This window comes from Alosa sapidissima, chromosome 15 (assembly GCF_018492685.1).
Source record: "Alosa sapidissima isolate fAloSap1 chromosome 15, fAloSap1.pri, whole genome shotgun sequence".
Classification (NCBI taxonomy): domain Eukaryota; kingdom Metazoa; phylum Chordata; class Actinopteri; order Clupeiformes; family Clupeidae; genus Alosa; species Alosa sapidissima.
In genome coordinates, this window is record NC_055971.1 from 22,694,818 (window position 1) to 22,719,178 (window position 24,361).

General features: G+C 40.4%; 2 protein-coding genes across 6 annotated transcripts in view; one reads left to right on the top strand and one right to left on the bottom strand.

Annotated features, from left to right (window-relative positions):
• Positions 1–534: 534 nt before the first annotated feature.
• ndc80 (NDC80 kinetochore complex component) lies at positions 535–9,444 on the bottom strand. Of its 2 annotated transcripts, none has more exons than XM_042064164.1 (17): positions 9,371–9,444; positions 8,936–9,031; positions 8,691–8,771; positions 8,351–8,474; positions 5,867–6,039; positions 5,108–5,210; positions 4,603–4,692; positions 4,409–4,502; positions 4,036–4,136; positions 3,681–3,825; positions 2,349–2,554; positions 1,939–2,091; positions 1,722–1,811; positions 1,476–1,568; positions 1,258–1,388; positions 1,067–1,169; positions 535–968 (listed from the first exon to the last, which is right to left on the bottom strand). In XM_042064164.1, exons 2-17 carry the CDS (start codon positions 9,022–9,024, stop codon positions 813–815), a joined length of 1,932 nt encoding a protein of 643 aa, XP_041920098.1. In that variant the 5' UTR covers positions 9,025–9,031; positions 9,371–9,444; the 3' UTR covers positions 535–812. The 2 variants fall into 2 exon arrangements, with proteins under 2 accessions (XP_041920098.1, XP_041920099.1); XM_042064165.1 differs by lacking the exon at positions 9,371–9,444 and adding an exon at positions 9,184–9,202.
• A 1,551-nt stretch (positions 9,445–10,995) lies between these two features.
• LOC121684202 (14-3-3 protein epsilon) overlaps positions 10,996–24,361 on the top strand; it is a 29,717-nt gene continuing 16,351 nt past the window's right edge. Inside the window, exons 1-7 of one of the 4 annotated variants that reach the window (XM_042064169.1) lie at positions 10,997–11,224; positions 12,851–13,050; positions 13,755–13,861; positions 13,963–14,169; positions 14,307–14,443; positions 14,943–14,989; positions 16,965–17,089. In XM_042064169.1, coding sequence (XP_041920103.1) covers positions 11,161–11,224; positions 12,851–13,050; positions 13,755–13,861; positions 13,963–14,169; positions 14,307–14,443; positions 14,943–14,950 — 723 coding nt within the window. In that variant the 5' untranslated portion in view covers positions 10,997–11,160 and the 3' untranslated portion in view covers positions 14,951–14,989; positions 16,965–17,089. Of the gene's footprint in view, positions 11,225–12,850; positions 13,051–13,754; positions 13,862–13,962; positions 14,170–14,306; positions 14,448–14,942; positions 14,990–16,964; positions 18,098–24,361 lie in introns of those variants that run through there. The other 3 variants (XM_042064167.1, XM_042064166.1, XM_042064168.1) reach the window with 3 other exon arrangements.

A 24,361-nucleotide genomic window follows, 5' to 3' on the forward strand; every position in this document is an offset into this window, starting at 1 on the left:
AGGGCGCATACATGGACCTCCTGCTGGCCAAGCAGAAAACCCAGAATGGACACAAATAAGGAACACTAATGTCCCAGTGTTCATGAGCAGAACCTGAGACGAGTTGTATGGTAATAAGGGGAGGAAGACTTCAGAAGGTCATCAGTAGAAAATAGAAACTATTAGTTCAATCCTACCCCTCCATTTTAAGTCATGATGAGTAAAGGTGGATAAAATGCTTTAACATTCCACATTTAGAAAAAAACAAAGCTATCACCTTTTCTGTTCCTCTGACATGATGGATGCCTTGGCCGATATCGTCTGTAACAAGCACTTAATACTGGAAAAATATAGCACCTTGATGTGTCAACTCATGAATGAGGTCAGAGTGAAACTTGAGTGGTTTCCGATTTAAGAGTGGCACTTTGTTTTCTAAACATTGAAATAATTTGTAATGTAGCGTTGGTAGTATTGTAAGCTATTTGTGAATACATTTTGTATCCCCTATTAAAATGTGGTTAAAGACCCTTCAATATAAATCAATACGATTCATACTTGCTTTACCAAGTCATCAATTTATTCAATTATAAGTGGAATACCTATGAAAGGATCAGTATTTAGCAATACAAACACAATCCAATACAAAAACATGACATGTAAACAATCATTACAAATGAAAAACAAACATATATGCCTTTTAGTAACAAAATAATACATGTAGCCTAGAATAATATCCTGTCCCTGGGCTATCTTCTCTTAACAAGTCAACTATGCACACAAACCCTCTTAAAAGGAAATGGGAATGTCTTTACAAGAGTTGGTCACCATGGTCTTCATGTTTCAGATCTGCTTGTCTTGCTGCAGAACGAGTTGGCCTTTGCTATGTAATTGGCCATCATTGCCTTCATCTGTTTTAGATCCACTTCATCCTGCTGCAGGACCTCCTTGTGTAACCGATCAAGTCTTTCTGCCTGGTCACTGATGTTTTTCTACAGAAGTAATACGTAATATACACAATTATTAATCACTTCACATTACTGCAGGACAGATATCCATGTCAATGATAATGTGGGAATTTGGAACCTACTTCTATAATGTCCAAGTGATTTAATGCTACCCCCAATACGCTGGCCAGATTGTTTGAGACGGTACGTCTCTCCTCTTTGGTCTCTTGCAGGACAAGATGGTACCTGAGAGAAGGATTGGAAAAACACAATAAAAACTCAGGCCTTATGCACTGTGTAAAGTGTTAGAATAAGTCAATGTTTGTATACTGACTGTTGCTGTGCTGCTTTAAGCTGCTCCATGGCCTCATCGTATCCATCCATCACCTTCTTCTCTAGAAGCTTCTTGTGACTTTCTGCCGAGTCAATATCCGCTGCCCACCTCTCTTCCTCATCCGCAATGTCCTATAGACACACACACACAGACAGACATTAATGACCAAATTTGTCCAGTTCCTCAGTGTCTGGTGTGCACAAGATGACAGTACTTGCCTGTACATCAAGCTCCAGCTGCTCATCCAGTCTCCTGATCTGTTCCTTCAACTGCTTCACGTCATTGGATTTGTCGGATACGTTGGACTTCACCTACAGTAGGATAGAATGGAATATCTTTGTTGTCATTGTTTGCAGAAGTGCAACAAAATGAAGTTAGCAATCTCCAGCTATGATAACATGTTAGATACAGACTGGGTTTCTAGACCTACACGTCTCAGTGGGTAACTTTGGATGGTGACATACCTGCTCCAAAGACTCTTGCAGGCTCAGTTTCTTATTGGTCAGCTTATTGAACTCATCCTCTACATCTGTTATCATGTTTCTAAGGGGATTCTGTGAAGCAAAAGAAATCACATCACGTTACACACACATCCAAACACAAAATCTACCTTTAAATCCCAGCTGAGAACAGATAGATACCATCTCTAAGCACTCTCAACACTGAGGAGAAAATCTGTACCTGAATATGTGCTTTGTATTCAGTCATGGCCGCCATGCTGTAATCCCGAAGGCTTCTGATCTCAAAGTCATGTCCGCAGGCGTTAGTGGCCGACTGGGGAATGAGCTTCAGTTTACGGGCGAGCTTGTGGTACTCGGCCAGGTCCTTCTCAGCCTGAGGATTTCAAACAGAAGTCAGCAGAAGTAATACTTCATCCATACTGCTGCATAGCAGGACTGAACAGACCATTTCCCCCCACTAACCTCTGATTAATTTCTAGCTTGTCTCAAAATTCTCAAACTCGAGTTAAAATGCCTAAAAGGGACCTCTGAAAATCATGTATATAATTGCATTATTGAATTATTATACTATACTTTATGCTAATACTAATACTATATTTATATTACTGTGTCTACTATACTATCCCTCACCTCCTCCTTGGCCTTGGCCACGGAGATCTCCTCGGCCCACAGCTGCTGCTGCGTCTCCTCCAGGCTGCGGCTCAGGCTGTCCAGCGTCTGCTGGAGCTCATTGCGCTCCCGGTTGATCCGCTCGATGTCGGCCGGCGTGAACTTCTGGTTCTGCAGGATGTTCTGAAGCCGGGCCTGTTCCTGTTTCAGACTGTCGCGCTGCAAGGCTGTAGGAGTGTGCAGAGGAGAGAGTTTAACTCACTCAGGCAGATTTACATGGTTAACAGAGAAATCTGTCAAGTTCACATAGATCTCCGTATCTCAACGTCACCAAATACTGTCAGTTTTCAAATTAACCTACAGCCAACAGGTAATGCACAGTCAGCTACAGCGCTACATTCTGGGGGCATATCCGTAAGGTAAGACTATTGGTAATACTATTTTTTCTTTCAGCAAATATGTTAGAAAAACAGTATACATATATATGTATACATGCAGTGCCTGGATGTTCAGAAAGACAGTCAAACATAAAACAGCAAAAACAACCATGAAGTAATAGAAATGTCTGTTATGTCTACATTTGCTTCATTTTGTAGCCACTTTCCCCAGTTCCTATAATACTTACATATAATACTTCTTTCGTTTTTTATTTGTATGTTAACCTTTCCATCCCTTGGATTCTCTCAATAATAGATAACCATTGTTTACAATTTGCTTGTCAGCCTTTCTTAGTGATAGTCTTCTCACGCTTTCAGCCAATTCTTAGTGATAGTCTTCTCACTCACTGCAAGAAGAATCTTCACTAGGTATTGGTCATCCTTGAATACGTTTTCTTCCAAGTTTCCAAGAGACATAGGACCATACATGAAAAAGGAATTGCATAACCCAAGATCTCACATAAAATGGCATGTACCTCTCTCTTCAAAGGCTGTATATTCTTACTGCTCCAAAAATGTGTGTATGGTTTGGTGCCATTTCGCCACATTGTCTCCAGCATGATTGCGGAGTTGAAAGTTGTTTACTTTTAATTAGGGGGGTGATGAAGTAGCGGTTCTGATTTTTCCAAGCAAACTCTCCGCCTTTGAGATTGTGTGGTGGTCTGATGACATTTCCACATTTCATACCAGGTCTTGACTGGGATTTCCTCACCTAGCTCGTTGTCCCATTTGGTCTTTATAGTGTTGAATATTGTTTAGATTCCATTAAACTGGAATAAAGGATTTAAATTGCTTTGGGGACTTCTCTATAGTAAGATGTCACAAAAACTTTGATGAGGGGATGAACATTTCCATCTTTTGTTTTTTCTTAATTTTCACAATAGTCCCTCAGGATGCTAAGTAGGAGAACACTCACTTGTAGCCTCAAGTTCTTCAGTCAGACTTGCAGCCTTGTTGTCTTGATTGGTTTTAAAAGCTTCCAGATTGTCACGGTATTCCCGAAGCTTCTGCAGATCTGTCTGCATGTGGAGTTTCTGAGTGCGTTTGTTCATGAGTGGATCCTATTACACAACAAAAAGAAACCAAAATCGCAAGGGTCCATTTGCAGAATGTTAATCACAGAAGGTTTCTTCAAATTTGCTTAAACGTAAGTGCATGCATTTAGCTACACACATGAGGCTTGCAAAACATGCATACACTGTAGATGCCCTGCAAATTAAGAAGAAAAATATACATGTAAGCATTTCACACATCCAGTGTCCTCATCTGACCTTGTGACTTTCCTTCTCCAGTCTCTCCACCTCCTCTGCCAGGGCCTGGTACCTCTCCCACTGAGACGCCAGGTGCTCCTCATCCACATTGTAAAGCCTCTCTGAAGACAAACAGAAAGTGATGAGAGAGCACTAAGCGAACCATGGTGGAATAATACCAATACTCACAAGCACTGGATCCACCACCCAGTACAGACAGGGTGCAGACCTTACACAAAGAATAATGCCTGAACCCGTACCCGTAATCCAATAAAGAACCAAGTCACACAAATTTTGAGGGAGAAGACTGGTAATTTTTTTGTTGTACTAACAACAATATCCTTTTATTTTTTATTTATTATTAAATAAGCCAGATCAGAAACAAGAGGCTTACTCAGCGCATTCAGGTAATCTGCATCCTCCTCATCAAACATGTCCGCTCCCTGCATGAACTTGTTGTAGCTCTCACAGGAGTAGTCCATGAAGAGCTAAGAGCGACAGAAGGCCAAGTCAGAAAAAATATATATTTCCAGGTGAAAACAAAACCAGGGAGATTTTTGAGTAAACTTTCAGGAAAGCTCTGTGTACCTTGTTGTACTCGACTCCTTCCTCCACGTCGGTGTTGTCGTCTGCGAAGTCTGAGAAGAGGAGGTCCTGCTCTCGCAAGCAGCTGAAGAGCTGGAAAAGACAGGGTCAGTGGTGCAGTCAGAACAAGCATGGGGCAATGGCCACAATCATGAACAGAGTACTAAGTGTTTCTCACAGAATTTAATTTCATTTGTGGTGGTTGGTTTGCAGAATTAACTTGAATACAACAGTTTTTTAACAATTAGCACAGTGTGGTTATGATGCTAACCAGATTTAAGCACAATTTAGTACAACCTGGAAAATCATTGTGTGGCGGTCAATGTTGATATTGTGGTGGGCCGCCACAAATAAGTCAATGTATGGGAAACACAGTAATAACTCAAAGAACTGGTAGACATTTGAACACATTGTCCAAGAACTGGTTTGGACCTAAAGGGGTGGTATGCAGGTTCAGCTCCCATGTTAGACTAGTGCTGATTATTATCAGGTTAGTCGGTGGGCTTACCCTGGCAGAGTCCATCAGCCAAACTAGCGCCCCCAGGACCTGTGGCCATGTATGCGGGGCTCCAACTGAGTACATGGAGCTTTTGGAGAGTGCAAAAGGGTACCTATAAATGCACAAACAGAAGTACATATTATCTTGTTTATTCAAAAACGGATATTTCCAGTCCTTGATTGTGATTGGCTGAATCATGTTTGATGCCGTTGTAAAATGCAGCATAAACATACACCTTGACCGCATTTCGTTCTATATTAATGCGCTCCCATAACTTGATACAAAAGTTAAAGTAGCTGCGTCTCGACGTTGCTTGGCAACCATTCAGATAGAGGAAATATATTTATTGGCGGAAGAGTGATTATCTATGAATAAATCAGTTCCATTTCTAGTTGCTGTGCCTTTACTTTATGAAACTTTGCCAGGTATATAGTAACAGTTTTAGAAAAGCAATAAACCACTTGAGTCCGTAGGTTACACTGATTCTACAACAGCTAAGGGGGGTTTTAGGGACTCTGCTAGCGCGTCGTGCCTAACAACGGCCCTTAGCGGTTGTAGAATCAGTGTAACCTACGGCCTCTCGGGGCTTATTACTTAAATATCCAACCATTCAGTTAGCACATATTCCAAATGGGAATACATTTCCTTGATCATTTGAGACTACCAAGTGGAGGGCAACATAGCAAGAAGGACAGAGCAGCTGTAGAATGTCTACTACTACGTTTGATCTGTAACATAAGATGGTAGATCGAAAAGAATAAAAAATACCCCAAGTCTCTGAAGATTCTTGGTACTTCTTCCTCAACTCTGGCATTGGGCATCTGGAAGGTGGGGTCTAGCAGACTCAAGGTAAATTCAAAAATCTTCAGGAACTCCTTTGTGGAGGGTGACTGGAGTGACTTGACAGTAATAGTCCCAGGGAAAGAATTATCTGACAGAAACTGCAAGAGAACAAGGTAGAAATCAAATGTATTATATATATTTAGTAGTTTACAAGCATGACTTCAATATGCATCAACATGCTTACAAATGTAAATTAGTTCTTCAATTTAAACACTTAATGTCTCTTACCACTTATATGAGAGCCTAAATGTTATAATGAAAACATGGTGGTCTCATGACTACAATTGACCCTTCCAAAGCCACGCCCGAAAACCGCCACAGGCCAATCGTGGCTTAGCAACCCGTAACTAGGCACGGGAGGCCTGGCAACCTTTCGAGTTTTGCCATGTTAACCTATGGAGACTGACGGCCTGTGGGTCATTAAGGGCACTTATTTGGGTGTGTGGTTCCCTAACCCACCTAAAGACACAGTGAAATATCATGTTGCACTATAGAAACATGATATCATTTCGAACACATATTGTTCTAACTATAAAAAAGGCATATTGCATGACATTTCCATAACCGCAACACGCTTCACGATGACTGCAAAAAGTTGTTAACAGACGTATAGCCCATCAGCAATCTATCTAAAATCACACATTTGAAGTACCAATCATGATGTGTTGTCAAAGTTGTGGGAAGAACATAGCTAAACTGTATGTTCTTTTCGTCCCCCATGCTGTTTCATTCGTACTGGCCAGGAGAGACGAATGAAACAGCATGCACATTCGACTTCTGCTTAAATAACTCATGAACGGTTTTGTTCAAAGCTGAAAATGCAACTGTATTTGACAGAGGACAGATGTAGGTTGCTAGCGTCAAAATATTAGTTTTCAGTGTGGTATGATGTCTTTGTAAATGACATTTCATTAAAAAGTCCCAGTTCTCCCCCTATGTAATAGACGTGCAGGGTGCGAAAGCTTTACAGTCCTAGCAACAGTAACTAAGGAGGGTGGGACTTCTGGAAGGGTCAATTATAACACAACATATTTTTTTCTAATTTAATCAAACTTATAACATTATTGTTTTTGCACTATAGTCTACTACTTGACCAAGTCAATAACTGATGGTTTTGCACAACAACCATATTGTTTCTGTTAAGTTAATTACATAGTACATGGCACCAACCTGATCTTATTACATACAACATAAACAACAGAACAATATATCGGTTTCACAGACTTATTTTGGCCCCCTTAGACACTTAAAGGAACCATATGTAAGATTGTGGCCAAAACTGGTACGGCAATCACTTTCAAATAACTGTAAAGCGGTGTATCCCCTCCCCCTCTCCCTGACTCGAGGTTGCCAACCCGGATGCCGAAACACTACTGACTTTGTGATTAGTACATAGGTGGAGGGTGGCGCATCAGGCCAAAACACAACATGACCTGACAAAACACAACATCAACATCAGTTGAGGGCTGCAACTTCACTTTTTAAATGACAATATCCTGGCCGGACTGCTGTTGTCAGTGATATAAGTATTTGAAATGAACATGATTTCTTAATGTCTAGTGACATATCAGGGCCATTTTATGATTAATTAAAAATACATTTCTTACATACGGTTCCTTTAACGGATCTTACTATACTGGTATGAGCTTCCCCATAGCAATGTAGCCGATATTTGTCCAAATGCACCCTCTTGTGTTTACACTACATAACAGGTTTCCTTGCAAACTTTTCCATATTTTTACAGCACTCAAAATGTACTAAAAGCATTTCAGTAAACTTCTGGTTGGGAACCATAACTATGACATCTGACAAAGAAAAACCATAATAACATTTGATAAAGACAACAGGAGCACCACAAAGTAACAATGGGTGCATTGAAAGACATCCACTGACTCGAGTATTCACAGTTTAACTTATATGTATAGAAAGTATGATCCAGTAATAGCCAGCAATATCCAACTCCAGCAAATATGATAGCTATCCAGACTATTCCCTTTTGTATTCCCCCAATGGTGGAACATCCTACCCGTTGCCACCAGAGCAGGGGTGTCCCTCTCCGTCTTCAAAAATAATTTAGTATCTTTGGCAGTCAATCACTTGCTTTTATATATGCTGTGTAAAACACAAATGCCATGTTTTTACACTGTCAACTATTATGGAGGCAAGACATGGTGGATGGAGAAAAACTGAGGGGTTTCTCTGAAGATTCTACTAACCCCAAGGATTTTTTTTTAAGGGACAGAGTACCTTAATGAACATGCTCATTTGAATAAGCAATTCAAATGTATCAGCCATACAAGCTCATTTTGATCTCCAGTCCCTGGTAGGTTGATGTTAAAAAAAAAAGAACAGGAAACGGAGGTAACACACAAACATAATAGAGACTAACTATAGACTTGATTTACACACCTCACAAAGCTGTTTGATGCACTGCTGAATAAAAGCCTTGTCGTGTAAGGGCCGGGGATCTTTGATCTTCTCAGAACCTCCATATGCCCCAAAGAAGCTATTTCGTTGGTTTCCTGAGGATGCACTGAGGACAAAATGTATATTGACTGATGCTTGGCGATTGCGAAGACATGGACACACTTATTCATATGTTGCAATAACATTTAGATAGGCCTCTCAATTGAAGTCTGCTAAGATGATCTAACATATGGAAAGTACGAAAAGTGTCAAATTATTATTATTTAATTATTAGTCAAAGAAACTGGCTATGTCTGTCAAAAAACTGTCTGTAGACACTCACTTTCCGAAAAAGCTTGTTCTTCGTTCTGATGTTCCAGATGCTTGTCCTTTTGCTAGGCTTAATTTACCGAAGAGGTCTTTGCTATGAAAGAAAGTAAAACAACACAAAGTAAGTAAGTCAAGTAAAAAAAAAAAACGTCAGCTCACTCTGACAGGAGTCAAAGCACACAAGACATGTTATTTACACTTAACATCAAAACCAATACGTGCAAGTGACTTTAATCAAAACCTCCATTAACGTGTTACCTCTGAGGAGTGGCGCTGACCATACTCGTTCTATTCCCTGCCACACGAAGTGGCAGCTCTGAATATCTATTACCAGTACGTCGGTTCATCTTAGCACTGTGGGGGATGACGAGGGAAAAGCTGAAATAAGTCAACATCGAACGAATAACATAGCATTTCATGTATCCTCCGACAAATGAATATTGTGTTATCTGCAAACAGTCAAGCAAACTTATCATACAACGTTATTGAATAATGTTATGACTCACAGCCAGTGCTACGACTATCAGCTAACGTTAATGTTGTTATTGATAACTTAGCAAAGATGAGAGGCTACACAAACGATTCTCATATATCACACATATTTTACGACATGCCTATACGTTTTTTTCTCTCCCATTCCATTTTCATGGTAGTATTCAAGTGTATTATAAAAATGGATTGAAATTTCAATACCAGACAGATGAAAACGACTTCTTCGTCGGGTCTAACGTCAGCCAGAAATTCAAAAATGTCCGCGAACAACACAACGCTTCTTCGTTCTTCGGAGCGAGGTTTCCTATAAAGGGATACTATCGCCACCTTCTGGTGCGGAGTATAACGACCCCTAAGAACTAGGCTGATGAAAGCATACGTTTTGAGCAATGCTGCTGTGCTATGCTCCTAAATTCTGTCTCGTTTCTATGATTGGCACTGCATTTAATAATGTGTACATCTTCCTTTGCCAATAAAACACTCAGTCGACCTGTGGCCTACTACCATCTCATCATCTCAACCTTCTCAAATTGGAGAATAAGGAGGGTATTTGCTCTTCAGAATCTCTTGAGATTATCCAGATTCTTAGCTCCATGCAGTCTCCTATTTCATTCACCCTATTTTTTTAGATCAGGGGAATGAGATGACCATGACAGACGTTTTATTTTGTGTTCAAACCATTGTTGTGTTGATCTTGACATGTTTTGAATCATTGTGCTGGACGAAATTACCCACTTTTGGCAGTCTTGGCAGTTGCAGCTTTTGATTCAAAATATTTCATTCAATTCATGATGCCATGTCCTAAGGTTCATAGGGCCTTGGACGGATTATGATAGGGCCTTTGGTGGACAAGCACCGCAGACCCTAAACCATGCATCCTTTTCAGTATCCTTCTTTTCACCCTCATTTCAGTGTCTGTCAAGTTGGGCAGGTTACCTCAACTCTATGGCAATGGTGGCCCAATCTCCATTTCCTGCATCTTGGCCACATTAGAGGAGGTGATTGCTCACATAATGCACAAAGCTGGTCAACCAGTTCCCTGCACTCTGACAATCACTGACAACCCCACAACTGCCTGAGAATCTCTAGATCTAAGTTGTAATGGACATGAGATGTGTTTTATATAAAATTGTGAGAGTTCAGCTCCTTGCTCCTGTGCTGCTATTGATGGTATAGTGCAATAATAATAATTTAAGTCTACCAGATTATTTTGGAGATCTGTTATTCACTGGATTAGGTGAAGGCTGGAGAAACCAAAGGACATGATCCTCACAGTGCATGTCAGCTTTTTCTGGATGAGAGAGCTTGTTGAAGGAGATGATAGCATCTTTAACTGCAACCTTGGGACAGTAGGCAACCGCTGTAGGTTGGTTAATGCCATGAAGTGATACTGTAGAATTTTCTCTAGTCCTCCTCTCTCCTAGTCCATGCAGACCTCCTATACACTTCACACTTGCAGATTTGCTGCAGACAGGCAACCTTTAATTTTGCATAAGGTCTGTAAGACTACGACCATGACATGACATGTCCGGTTGGTCACACCACCATGACTACCAGCTGGTTTGTAGCTTCTTTTTTTCAGTAGGGGATCATCCTAAAAACTTCACATATGAAATGTGAGGGTTCTAGTAGGCCTCAACAATTCAATTGTTAAATTGCAACATGCAATTCAGAGTTCATCTTTCACTGACTTTGCAACTTTGCAAGTCAGAAATTGACTTTAGTCAGTTGTCTCTCAATGAAAAATATGTCTATGATCCAGTTCATCTCTAAACTGGATGTTGAAGCGTGGTGTGGTCAGTGTGGTGTGGTGTGTAGATTCCCGGATGGAAATCTAACGCCATCTTTATTCTCGTTTTACCGGTGGAGTGGGAACACCGCTCCAGTTGCTATCACTGCTCTAGCTGGACCTGGTGGCTAGTAGTGTCAAACATCGCTATTCTACTGCTCAAATTCTCTACGTATCAACGCCACTTTAGCAACATACCGACATGGGTGATCGAGAGGAGTTAGTTTATCAGGCCAAACTTGCCGAACAGGCAGAGAGATACGATGGTAAGTTAAGTCAACGTTAAGCTTAACGTTACAACCAAGCGAAGAAGCTAACGTTAGCTAACGTTAACGCTAAAGTGGATGAACCAGCCCGCTAATGTTAGCCATCAAACTTAGACCTAGCATTGTGTGCTAGTTAGCTTGACAACAAGCTATTTGTTTGATGTGAAAGGAAAGTGTGTCATTGCATTTAACAATCAAGTAGATGTGAGACATTAGTGGGGTGATTTTACTTTCATTCAGTGTTCCCCACTCACCCTCCCTCTAGCGGGGAGTGTCAAATGCTTGATGAGCAACTGAGGTTTAAAGATGGAGATTTTAGAGAGACAAAATGGCGGAGAATATTAGCTGGTTAGCATAGGTAGCGTCTAAGGATTCTCTCACTGACTGTGAATCCCGAGAATTCACTCGTCATGTACGAACAAGTCATCAGTGTTTACCAATCATTTGTGGCGTACACGTCAAACTAAAATCATCTGTAGTAATAGTCTGTTACTCCACTGATTTATTTTTTGCTAGCGTTAAGTTCATTGTGAGCGTCCGCCTTCATGGCTAAATCCTATCGTGGTGGCTGAACGCATTAGCCAGCTAGCGCAAGTTAACTAGCTAGGTGGCAGTACCTAGCTTAGTGAGGTATTAATGTTATATAGTAACATAATGTTAACAGTTAACGTAAATGTAGAGATGGCTGGTCATATTACAGGTTAGTTAAGTTAACCTAAGTTGGACAACAGCAAACAATGACCATAAGGCTGACATTAGGGGTTAGTACTACTGTATCTGTTAGTTAATGTATAGCTAGCTAGATAGCCAGCTAACGTTAACTGTGTCAGTGCTGTTAACGTTAACATCTGTTGGGGTTCCAGAGTTTGTAATAGCAAATTAGTTGCATTAGCGAGCTGTCATGGACAATATAAGCACCACAGGTTAACGTTACATGTTATCTAACTCGTTAAGTAAAATCCCACCCAGTTAGCTAGCCTTGTGAAATCAACTGTAATGTTAGCAACAAAGATTCTAGAGGGTCAGCGTCTACCTCAAGTCGTCTAACGTTTGATGGAATTTTCAAAATTATTACAGAGTAGCTGACCGTTATTTTCGAATGTTGTATTGTTTGTAATATTAGTTAGACGTAGTGCGTGCACAATTGTCAGATCAGCAGGAATTGCTTCTGTTGAATTCTGTAACCATGTTTTCCCTTGGTATGCTGCTGCAACCCAATAAGTGGTAGGTTATCTTCCAGGTCATGTCATGAAACTAACTGCTAATAAGGGTGTGTGCACTGTGCACATTTACCTGGCAGGTCTTATAACAACCTAGTTGACGTAATGGATCTCCGATGTTAGTCAAGCAACCCCATCACACAGTCAGAAAATTAACATCACTAGTGTTTTAGAACTCTGTTCAAAGGAAATTCTACAGTATCTTTCAGATAGTATGATAAGAAAGTAATTTTTTTTAATGTTTTCCCTCACTTATTGTATGCATCGATTTTGAATGAATATGTCATTCGAAATGTCTTGACTCACATGTAATTATGTAATTAATGTGACATTTTACAGTATTGCACAATGCACATACATTCCATTGTCTTGAGTTTACTTAGCATGTGATTTGTTTTTGTTTTAGAAATGGTTGAGTCAATGAAGAATGTAGCTGGGATGGAGGTGGAGCTAACAGTCGAGGAGCGAAATCTTCTATCAGTGGCCTACAAGAATGTCATTGGGGCAAGGAGAGCATCCTGGAGGATAATCAGTAGTATTGAGCAGAAGGAGGAGAGTAAAGGTGGGGAAGTCAAATTGAAAATGATCCGGGAGTACAGGCAAACGGTAAGATAAAAAGCCCTGAGTGAGCCATGCTGAAAAAAGCAAACACTCTAATAAACATGCTCCTGTCAGGGTGAATGTGATGTTTTAGCACCATATTCACCTTATTCCGCGCGCAAACTTGGGGAGGGGGGGCTAGCTTTGCCCACATTGTCTCCGAACTTCCGATTGAGCAGTAGCATACATTGAGATAGCAGAGCTCTATCGAGATTACTGGCATCATATGTTATGGGTCATACTAAAGTTAGGAACGTTTATTTAGGATTTTTTCTTAAGACATTTCTGTTATACACCTTTCCTATCTGAAGTTAGAAAAACACTGACTTTGGAGCGGCTATTCTGTAATGACTTTCTCTAGTTACCATAGTTACCAAACAAATAAGGATTTGCGAGTGTCTCCATACGATACAGCGGCCACTGCCGCATATCGTCTACCCACTCGGTAGAGGTGAATAGCCTTGGGTAGCTTAGTACAATATTGCAATCTGACCTCCTGATGGCATTTGGTTTTCCTCCCAAGTTAGCCTCTACATCCTCTTCTGCCTTGTTATCCCAATGAAGCTAACTAGATGTAGCTAGCCGACAACGTGGAAGACAAGAAATTTAAAAAAAATGGGAGGGGCTGAATAAGGTGAATAGCATTGTAAAACAGGCAGTATTTCTTTATTTTCATTATTGTCATGTCTGTGCATTATCTCTGTCGGAAGGTTGAAAATGAGCTCAAATCAATCTGTAATGACATCCTCGACGTGTTGGAGAAGTACCTCATTCCAGCATCCAGTTCAGGGGAGTCCAAGGTCTTCTACTACAAAATGTATGCCTTACTACTTCCCTCTCCATTCAGAAACAAATTATTTTGAGTACTAATTTCATTGCATGGAGAGTTATACCTTTACTCTTGTTCTGTCTTTTCAGGAAAGGTGACTACCACCGGTATCTGGCAGAGTTCGCAACAGGAAACGACAGGAAGGAGGCAGCAGAAAACAGTTTAGTAGCTTACAAAGCTGCTAGTGACATAGCTATGACTGAACTGCCACCCACCCATCCAATTCGTCTGGGTCTTGCACTTAACTTCTCTGTATTTTACTATGAAATCCTAAACTCTCCAGACCGGGCATGCAGGTGGGTATTCCTCAAAGAATGTCTGTCTGTCCAGATTCATTTTAATGTTGGCAAATGTCACACATTCAAATAAAGAGTCATAGCTGACTGGTTCTGTGGGTGATAAATTGGTGTATTAATTGTCAGTGCCTTTTCAGGTTGGCAAAAGCAGCATTTGATGATGCTATTGCAGAATTGGACACATTGAGTGAAGAGAGTTACAAGGATTCCACACTCATCATGCAGTTGTTACGTGACAACCTGACACTATGGACTTCAGACATGCAGGGAGATGGTGAGTATGAGAACCCACAGAACCCGCTGACCTAGACACCTCATAACTGAAAAAAAAAAAAGGCTAGTTTAATAAAGCTGGTTTTACACTTTACCTTTTATGGCAGAAAGGAGGCCATTGCTTTATGGTTTCCTCTACTCTTCAGGAAACAACTCTAGCTTTTTTGGAGCAGGTTATATCTGTGTTTTTATATTCAGCAAAAGTCATGCAATCTTTTCCTTTTTGGTCAGCCGATAGTCTTATTGCAAACTCTAAAAGCTGGTAACATTGAAAGTTAGAAACATGTACATCAAGCTGTTCAACGGCTTTTTATATATAATAGTGGCGCTACGCCTAGCAGAGGTAGGAACTCTGGGAGCAATATTGTGTTAACACCTGTATGTGGATTCTTCCTGTTCTCCTCCACTCCCCTTTCTTGTCTGTTTCTAAGCTCTAACTCTTAACTTGGTAAACTGTGACCGTAGGACTCATCTCTCCTCTTTTCATCTCCACCATGTAGATTCCTAAGGGGAATTAAAATGCTCATTCCCTATAAAACTGTATTTTGTAAGTTCTCTCCTGTGTTGCCTGGCTTGCTCTTTTTATACACTAACCCACTCTGCACACCCACTGACCCCAGTAGTTTTGTTTTGCACTGTGTAGCCGTACCGGCTGCCCCAGGTAGAGTTTTTGCGTTTTTCTCTCACGTGCTTGCACTGACCCGGTCATGATCTAAGGACACGCCAGATCTATGTCGTGTATTTGTAAGAGTGCGCACTGTACGCTCCCCCATTGAATATTCTGCCTTCTCACTTAATCACGAATCCTTCCGCTTGTAGCTTGTTGGCCTCTGTGTAGTTGGTTGTCACTTGAATCATTCATGTTTGCAGCTGTAGAGACTGGCTTGGTTAAACCAGAGACTTTGTAATGAGGAGACGCAGCCCTCAAAGAATCTCCCACAGAAATGTATGGGGTTAGTTCGTAACGCAAACTTGACAGTCATCTACCGCTATTCTGCCCCTTCCACCGTCCAAGTTGACATGTTGATGCATTGTGCCGATCATTTGTTGTGATCTCACAGCTGGATCGAGTTTGGTGTGTTGTGATTCGTGGAGCCTTGGGCACATGCAGTTCTGCCCGAAATAGATGCCCGATAAGTACACAAAAAGCGTTCCAATATGGCCGCCGATTTTAAAATTGGATTTGGTTAAAGATGGCAAGCTGTATTCTGCATGTCAACTTAACGCCTCCATCAGCAACTGTCTTGATGTCAGTTCTGTAGACAAAAATTAATTACATATTTTTCACACTAAGCCAGTATATTTTTTTGAACTTCCAGCCAAAATAGTTTCCCCCTCATAAAACCTGTGCCCCTTTAGTGTGACTGTTACATTCCGTTTCTATTTTATTACAATTTCATGTAGATATGGTCTTCTTTCGTTAAATACATGCAGTGGCAGAAAACTCACACAGCCAGAATGTATCCTTGTCTCACACACGACAGACATGCTTGTCCCCTCCCATGCACATCATGAGTCAGAACAATCTTGCAACACGGCCAAATGACCGTTCAGCTCGGTGTTCACTAAAGAGGCTTTACGCAGCGCAAATTAAGTTCACTCTCTACAACCAATATTCAGTTGAATAAACTTACCAGTGAGAGTTGCAGCAAATGGCCGTGTAGCCTAAACAGTCGTGAATTTTTAATAGTCAGTTGGAGAAGTTAACGAAGCAAGGTAGTAAGAGAAAGGAACTAGGAACCAGGGACATGGCAATAATTCAGCAAAAGGTAATGAATAGATTTATTTTCAACCAAAGTAGCCTACCTCTCTCTACTGCACTTTGAAGAAGGCAACAAAAGATTGGTGACATCACATATTGCACGTGCAACGGCCAATGCATGATCAGAGTGTAATCAGTCTTTCAAACAGTCTTTGCGGTTAGAAAATCGCGTTTGATCATATCGCAGTATTTTTGCAAATGCAGTTAATTGCTCAGCCCTAAGATGGACTGGCGTAGGAAAAAGTTGTCTTTAATACCTTTCAGTGAGAAATACCTGTGGAAGAATTGTAGATGCAGTGATGTTTTGTGGTCTTCCGGTTACATTTGTTCAGTGCATGTGACCACTGATCCTTGTTATTTGAACACACATAGTCAGATGTGATGTTGAACAGGAACCAGGATGTAGTTGGCCACCATTAGCAATAACAAGTGTTTACTTGCAGAGTTTTAATGTTGATGCGTATTTGCTATCCTTGGCATTGGATACCCATTGGTTTGCATGGGGATCAGGTGAAAATGTGTGTTGATGAAGCATGTTCTGATTGCAAGTGTGCCACATGGAAAACTGAGAAGACATGCAAGTCTTCATCACTTTGAAGATTGTCACCGTTTTGTTACTTTTGAGCATGGGAACATCAATAGAAAGCATTTTTAGTCATTTATGTCTTCATATCAACCGTGTAATAGTTCTGACCACTTTCTTTTGCCTGCCTAACTGGGACATGTTTTTTGTTGTTTGTTTGCTCCCCCATGTCAATAGGAGAGGAACAGAACAAAGAAGCGCTGCAAGATGTGGAGGATGAGACTCAGTGAGAAATCACAGCCAATGTTAGACTCCACCCACCCTCCCACCTACCCACCCTTCCCCCAGTTCCATCCTCAGTGTCACAGAAGGGAGACACAGAGCCCACCCTCGAGTGGTACTCCTCCACAGCTCAAATGCCTCCAGGGCCCCTCACTGTTGCCACCTACCCCCCCTTTTTTTTTCTTTCAAGAATGGTTTGTTTGTTTGTTTGTTTTTTTGGTATTTCACCCCATTATTCAACACAGAATACCACTCACCGAAATAAATAAAAACATTGTCAGACTTAGGATTCCCCGTTTTCCCTCTTTCTTTATTTCTGGTACAATTTTTTTTATTTGCTTTTCCTCAACATTTTTATCAGTTGCTGGATATGTTTTTTTGTTTTTGTTTTGTTTTTGATTTTTTTTTTTTTCTTAATGTAATATTAAAGAAGATTAACTTTTATTACTTATGTCTACTATCATTAGCTATGGGAGCTGTAATATGTCTGTGATAGTGCAAACATCAGATGCAACTTTAAAAAGAATCATAAAACCTTTAAAAGGGCAAGTCTGAACAAAGTGCTCTTTCTGTGGTAAAACAAAGTCACTCAGAGGAAGTTGGCAAATTCTTGATATCCATGTGGAGCAAATGCTTAACATTTATACCGTAGAAGTCATGTAGTAGTGTTTTGCCGTGTTCTGGACTGTACGTTGTGCTAAATACTGTATCACGCAGAAATGCTGAGTTCAGATAATGGCTGCTATCAGCTCAAACAAAACAAAAAAAATAAAACGGGGCCTTGTTGCTTTTAAGTCTCAGAAAAAAAAGTCCATTGGCTGTTGGGAATGATTTAGCACCAAAATGATTGATTTTAAACCTGCATGAGGATAGACAAATCTTTTTTTCTTCCCCTCTGTCCCCCACCTCATTTATATAGCTAATTCTCTCTTTCTTTCTACCTTTCTCCTCTTTTTCATGTTTAACTTGAAGCTAATTTGTACTACTGGATATCTGACTGGAGCCACAGATATAGAATCTGTATTGTTCTTACTGAGACACAGCATGGAATTAACATTTAAACTTAAAATAAAAATGAAAAAACCTTACATGAAATGTTTTATGCGTCATCTCTTAAATGCTTAATAATACTGACACTAGTCTATAATTGAAAGATTTCTATTATTGACATAATGACACTTCCCGGGAAGAATTCAATTAAATGTTGAAATATGTTTACATTGCTTAGCATTTCAATAACTGAGGTAAACACAGCCAACAGCATCAGTTTCAAGTCAAAGCTCCAGGAGTAGTCTGGTCAGCGCTGGTGCAATGTTATAACCATGGAACTTTGCCAGCAGACGGCAGAAATCCGCTTCCTCCAGCAGCTCTTTTTGTCTGGTATCAGCCTCCTCCATGTCATCCATTCTGACCCAAGATGAAGCAGACAGAACAAGGTGAGCCATACTAGTGGTCATTAAAATGTGAACACCTTACATGATGTCCTTATGATGATAATACTGTAGTCCATGTGTCAAGACAAGACCTCTTTAAACTGTCTGTATACTGAGATTTGTGTAAGAATTCAGAAAAGGTTATTTAATTGGTAATTCTGGATCAGAATAATTTCAGCGAAGGTTGAATTAGTTGTCACCAGACTACTTACGCAAAGTCAGCATATAGCATTCTCTCGGAGAGGGCACAGATTGAACAGAAGAGGTCACAGTCAATTTCTGTTTGTATGTGTACATCACATAAATCCATCAGCCACTGGAATTGTTTCGAGGCTATGTTCCCCAAGTATAAGTCCTTCAGGGCATGTTCCATGTCCTAGCAGAGAGAGGTGTTTGTGAGAGTTAACTAGATGTTCTCCCCTTGGTTACTCAATCAGGGCTTAACAATTCAAGAAAACTACATAGTCTGAAGTTGAAATGTGTTTGCATGTGTTGATCATTTTATAATTCGGGGTATATTTTGTTTCTCTATGATAAAGATTTAGTTATTATCAAAAAAATAAATCTTTATGGAATCAATTTTGAACAATTATACTAATAAAACAACCTTTTACCAATAACAATGCTTTATATTTATTTTAGACCCAATTTATCCACAAAATATTAACTAAATGACTTTTACACCCCATATTATTGACTGTCTCCAACTACAGATTCATGCATTCAACTTGACTAAACATAATGTTATTTGTCAAGTCAAGTCACTTTTATTTAAACTAACAGCAGTTGACCCAAAGTGCTTTACAGGTTAGAGCAAGGAAGGCAGAAGCAATATGCCTTGAAGATTCACACAGGTGTGCAAGACTCCATGAATATAGTTAAATAATATAAAATAGAATAAAACAAATGTGAAATGACATGTGCATGTGTGCTTTCAAATATGTTACCTTAAAAGAGAGGAGCATTTTCTGTTTGCTATCAAACTTTGTGAAGACTTTCAGGTAGGCATTTCTCCTGCGTTGACACACGCAGCAGTATTTCCTGAGGTAGTTCTGTGGGGAGAGAACTTAGACAAGAGTAAGGGTAAGAAGAACACATCTTTGCAGCCAATTAAATGCTGAATACAAATAACTAACAAATACACATTTATAGCATACCCTCCAACTCTTGCAAGTCCATTGGAAGCTCAAAACGACATATCCTCTTGGATAGGCAGGTTCTTATCTTGATTGATTGGTGCTTGGCATACTAGTGCAATAATATAAACAAGACGGTTTTTGTGTTCATGACTGTTTGGTGTTTTTGTGATTTTGAGTGGCCTGGTTATGTGGAGGGATTTGGTAGATATCTTACGGCTTTCTGTCTCTCAAAAAGCTGAGAGCGGAGCTCCTCCAGCGACTCTTCCCCATCTGGAGGTTTGCTGGGGTGGCGAAGGAGCAGTTCCTGCAAAACAACCTGGAACACACAAGATCTCGGCGCTCCCATTCCTGCTGTGCTATATGTGCATGAAGACAGGGCTTTACCCTGGTTTGATTATACTGGAAAGTTGAGGTTATACACCTTATCTGTATTGTCTGTCTGCATGAAATTGTTTGTGAAATGCTTAAACGTAAACATATCCAGTAGTATGTGTTTATAGAATTGTGTATAAAGGGGATTTGTTGACCAAAAATATTTAAAACAAACATTAACAATTTTTTTTTAAGCGGCTATGAATCATTCATGATGAGGATGTTTCATGGAGCTGGCTGGGGGATTTGTGTATTGTGTGTGTTTTTGTCTATTTTGGCTCAGAGAATAGTTTCTCTCAGGGTTTAAAAATACTCACATAATCTTTCCATAACCAGGCCAGATGAATGGTTCAGAATAGAAACAAGAGAAAGCAAATGTAAGTGAGAGCTGACCTCAGGGTCATACACCAGAGGACTTGTGGTTGGACACTTCAGTTGTTTGTCTTCCTCCCTGTCACTCCGTCCTTCCTTCCTGATCTTCTTTTTCTTTTTCGTTTGTGTCGTCTCTTTCACTTTGTCTTGTCTATCAGACCTGTGGCTGCTAGATAAAAGGGTATGGCACTGATGATGGTTTGTTGAATTTAATAGAGGTTCCATGCCATGTTCGTCTATCCACTGACATTGATTTAGTTGTTTCTTGTAATACTATTTATTTTAATATACCAATACACTTTATTGCTTGTTACATGGGCATCACGATTAAAAAAATCTCAATATTGTATTGGAAACTGAAGGCAAATTATGTCTAAAACATAATGTTCACATAAAGTTCATAAAACATATTCACCTTTTCACTTTCTGTTTTTTGATTTTCCTCGGCATCCTGATAATAGGCAACGAAACTGTATATCTTGGTTGACTTAAACTTTCATCCTTTTCACCCCTGCATGTAAATACAAAGTCAACATTTGAACCAAACAAGTCTAGTGATTGCCTCAGCTTGGGGGGAGGGAGGGGGGGTGCTCTCAGTTCCCATCACCAGAAGAGGGCAACATAGTCAAATAAATATTAGGCACTTCACTTGTGCCTTACTTCAGTCAAATAGGCTAATAGGCACTTTTGGTTTACTGAGAAAGACAGTCAAAGTCCTTTTAGGCAAGTCCCTCCACTCGGCGGCCATATTGCAACGCTTTTTGGGTACTCATCGGGCATCCTATTCGGCAGAAATGCGCATGCGCAAGGCTTCACAACACCAACCGTGCTCCAGCGGCTCACAACACATGATTGGCACGGTGTTTGCACAACACAGCACATAATTGGCTCAATGTAGTCACATCACATCACATGATTGGCTCAATGTATACACATGTCGACGTTTTGGCGAGGAAGGGGTGGGATATTGGCGTTACAAACTAACCCCATGCATTTCTATGGAGGATTTTTTGAGTGCTGTGTCTCCTCATTAGAAAGTCTCTGAGACAGTTATGCAATTTCCCTTTAGTGATGGTTAAGTGTCCAGGTATGTGTTTATTTAGTTTCCATCCAATGCATTCCTTTGTTACTTATGAAGCACTTGGACTCGACAGATGCTCAAGTAACACAAGAAGTCCTTCCTTCCTTTGGAACCCACTGTGGAATTCTGGGTTTTGAGGGGGCTGCCTGGTACGCAGAATCAGATGGAGGAACTTGAATGGCAGTAAAATATTACTGACTTCCTTTTCAAATGTTAAAAATAGACACAGATCGCTCTCCCAGGGCTCAACCCCATAGCAGACTGACTCTGATTGACTGTCTTTTGGAGCTGGTCTCTGCCATACTCCTCACCTTCAGCCAACTCTGCGATCCTGTCTACTCTGCCCTAATAGCTCTCCCTCCAGCTGAGCTCTCTCACAAACAGGATGTCAGTCCAGCACTGCCTCTCAGACGCCGGTGGGACAAGTGGTACCCACACCCTGTCCAGTCAGCCTAGAAGCTTTGGGTGGTGGTTATCATGCAAGCTCACTCTGCTTTTGTGGCACAGCTGTCTCAAGAACTAGTCTTCAGTTCATCCTGCTCATTTTGAGGCCGCATTTTTATATTTTGCCTTGTGTAGTTCTTTGACATTCAGACATTCAAATATTAACAGAGAACTGAAGGGTAAGTTAAAAGCAGCGCGAGCCCTGAGGCATGTCTGAAGAATGTGTATGTGTGTAGTAGGATGGGGAGGGGTGGGGTGGTCTGTGAGTCTCTGTGTGTTTCTCTGAGTCACAGAGTGGGATATTCTAAGATGGATCAGGAGGAAGTGCTCTTGGGCCTTCACCTCTGGTGATAAGGTTTCTCTGTTTGATTTTTGACCCTTAGCTACTTGGTTTTATCTTGGCTTTTGTTACTTATCAGTTATTCCTATCATTTGAGCTGTAAACCATATCAGTGGGCTAGTCCCATATCAGGGGACATTGACCCAATGAGAGTAAATGTAACCTCATGTATCCAAATGACATTATTCCCAACCAGTTTGTGTTTTACACACTTATAGTCACGCTTAGTCTGTCAGTAGACCTGTTGCTCTTGGACACCAAGGCCACCATTTCCTGTTGATGCCCAGAAAATGGCCAATTCTCGAAACACGTGTCACAGGTCAGAGGATGTGTGTCGCTGTCACTTCCTCCCTTTTCGAAATCCACACACCCTAGGCACACCCATCACCGACTGCCACAGATAGTACCACCCACAAGAGACAGACTATTCTTCACATGCTCATAGCTAACCATCCCATATATTGTAGGCAAGGTCAGAACACACTGTACCTTATTCAAGAGCAAAGAAAAAAGTCCAACACCTGGGCCATAGACGCACTGCATTGAAGCCCATGCAAAAGTGGAGAGTGTGACTCAAGTGGCCAGCTCTTGGGAACTGGAGGATGCTCTCACACCTTATGCGACTATTACATAATGCAGGTCAATGAGGAACAGAGACGGAATAATTTCACACTTGGCCAGTAACCACACAGGCTTTTTAGACAATGACCACAACCCCTCCATTTCCATGTAAATGTGGCTTATGTCTGAGTCAGAATATGAGCAACAAATCAGCTGGAAAAGAAGAAATCACAAAATGACACAGTCAGCTGTTTTGTTTTGACATATACAGTATATATACAGTATCAATATATGAATGAATGAATGAAAAAATACACACACACACACACACACACACACACACACACACACACACATATACATATATATATATATATATATATATATATATATATATATATATATATATATATATATATATTCATTTGATTATGTTTTTTGACACTGCCATCAATCCCAAAAATGTCGGAGGCAAAGGTCACCCTTTTCAGAGTCAAATTTGTGGGGTCAGCAAAGGTTGCACCCACATGTTGGCTTCCCGTTATCATCCTCTCTGTTTCTGCTCATGGAGAATCTACAATCATTTTATCTTTTAGTTTGACATTTGACTTTTCTATTTGAGCCTTCTTTTTCCGCGTTGTTCTTTTGTTAATTTCTTAACCTTTTCTTTCAATGCTTTTATCTCCCTTGCATATCTTTTCCTGGTTTTTCTCCTCTCTCTCTCAGCTGCCAGGGTATGCTGGGTTGAAGTAGGCTCCTCAACAGCCTGGTCCAGAGGACATTCTGGAGGGGTGTCTATTTCATTTAGCCATCTATTCTGCATAGCTCTGGACCTTTTCTTTGCTTTCCTCCAATATTTTCTGCGGTGCCTTTTTGCTCTGGGTCCTAATTCTCCTACTTGTTTTACTTTTTTGTTTTGGACCCTGTCCTTCCATCTCTGTCTCTCCTTTTCTAACTGCTGTTTACTGTGTAACTGTCCCTTCTGCTTTCTGGGTCACTGTTAATTCTTTCTCTCCCTTTTCTCTGGTACTGTTTCTTTGTTTTTGCTCCTACACTGACAATTTTTGTCTAGCCATGTCTGCCTAGAGTACAGATAAAAACATTACTTTTTGAGTTATTATTATAAGTTATTTGACATTTGGGTAAATTAAGATGTTTTAAGTCAATCAACATGCATACTTAGATCATATTATCATGTTATGTAGTTGTTATACATTACTTAATGAGTATTTGGGAGCACTTTTCCACTCCGTCAGCTTACATCGGCTCCGTCAATACCGTCAGACAAAATATCTGACTGAGTTGACGTCTGACGGAGTTGACATAACAACATGTTTTTTTTACTTAATCATGTATAGTATAGTAGATGGTAGCCATTTTGATTTTTCTCAGTTGCCAGCTGCCACTAAACTAAACCAAAATACCAACTTTTATTTCAAACTTCTTGATTGAATTCAGCTCTACTTTGAAGACAGTGTTGACACATGAAAGCTGTGACCACAGGGATTTCAATTTGTTTGATGAATATTTATTTTTTAAAAAACACTTACGAGACCATGTGTTGGACTGCTGCATCCATCAACAGAAAGAAGTCAAAGGGGGTCCTCAGG

Bases quoted from the DNA above. Each gene is read 5' to 3' on its own strand.
- ndc80 (XM_042064164.1), bottom strand. From the start codon at position 9,024: ATGAACCGACGTACTGGTAATAGATATTCAGAGCTGCCACTTCGTGTG. The intron at 1,170-1,257 runs GTCAGTATACAA...TCCTTCTCTCAG, and splicing joins CTTAAAGCAGCACAGCAACA to GTACCATCTTGTCCTGCAAG. The intron at 969-1,066 runs GTAGGTTCCAAA...TTACTTCTGTAG, and splicing joins ATCACTTGGACATTATAGAA to AAAAACATCAGTGACCAGGC.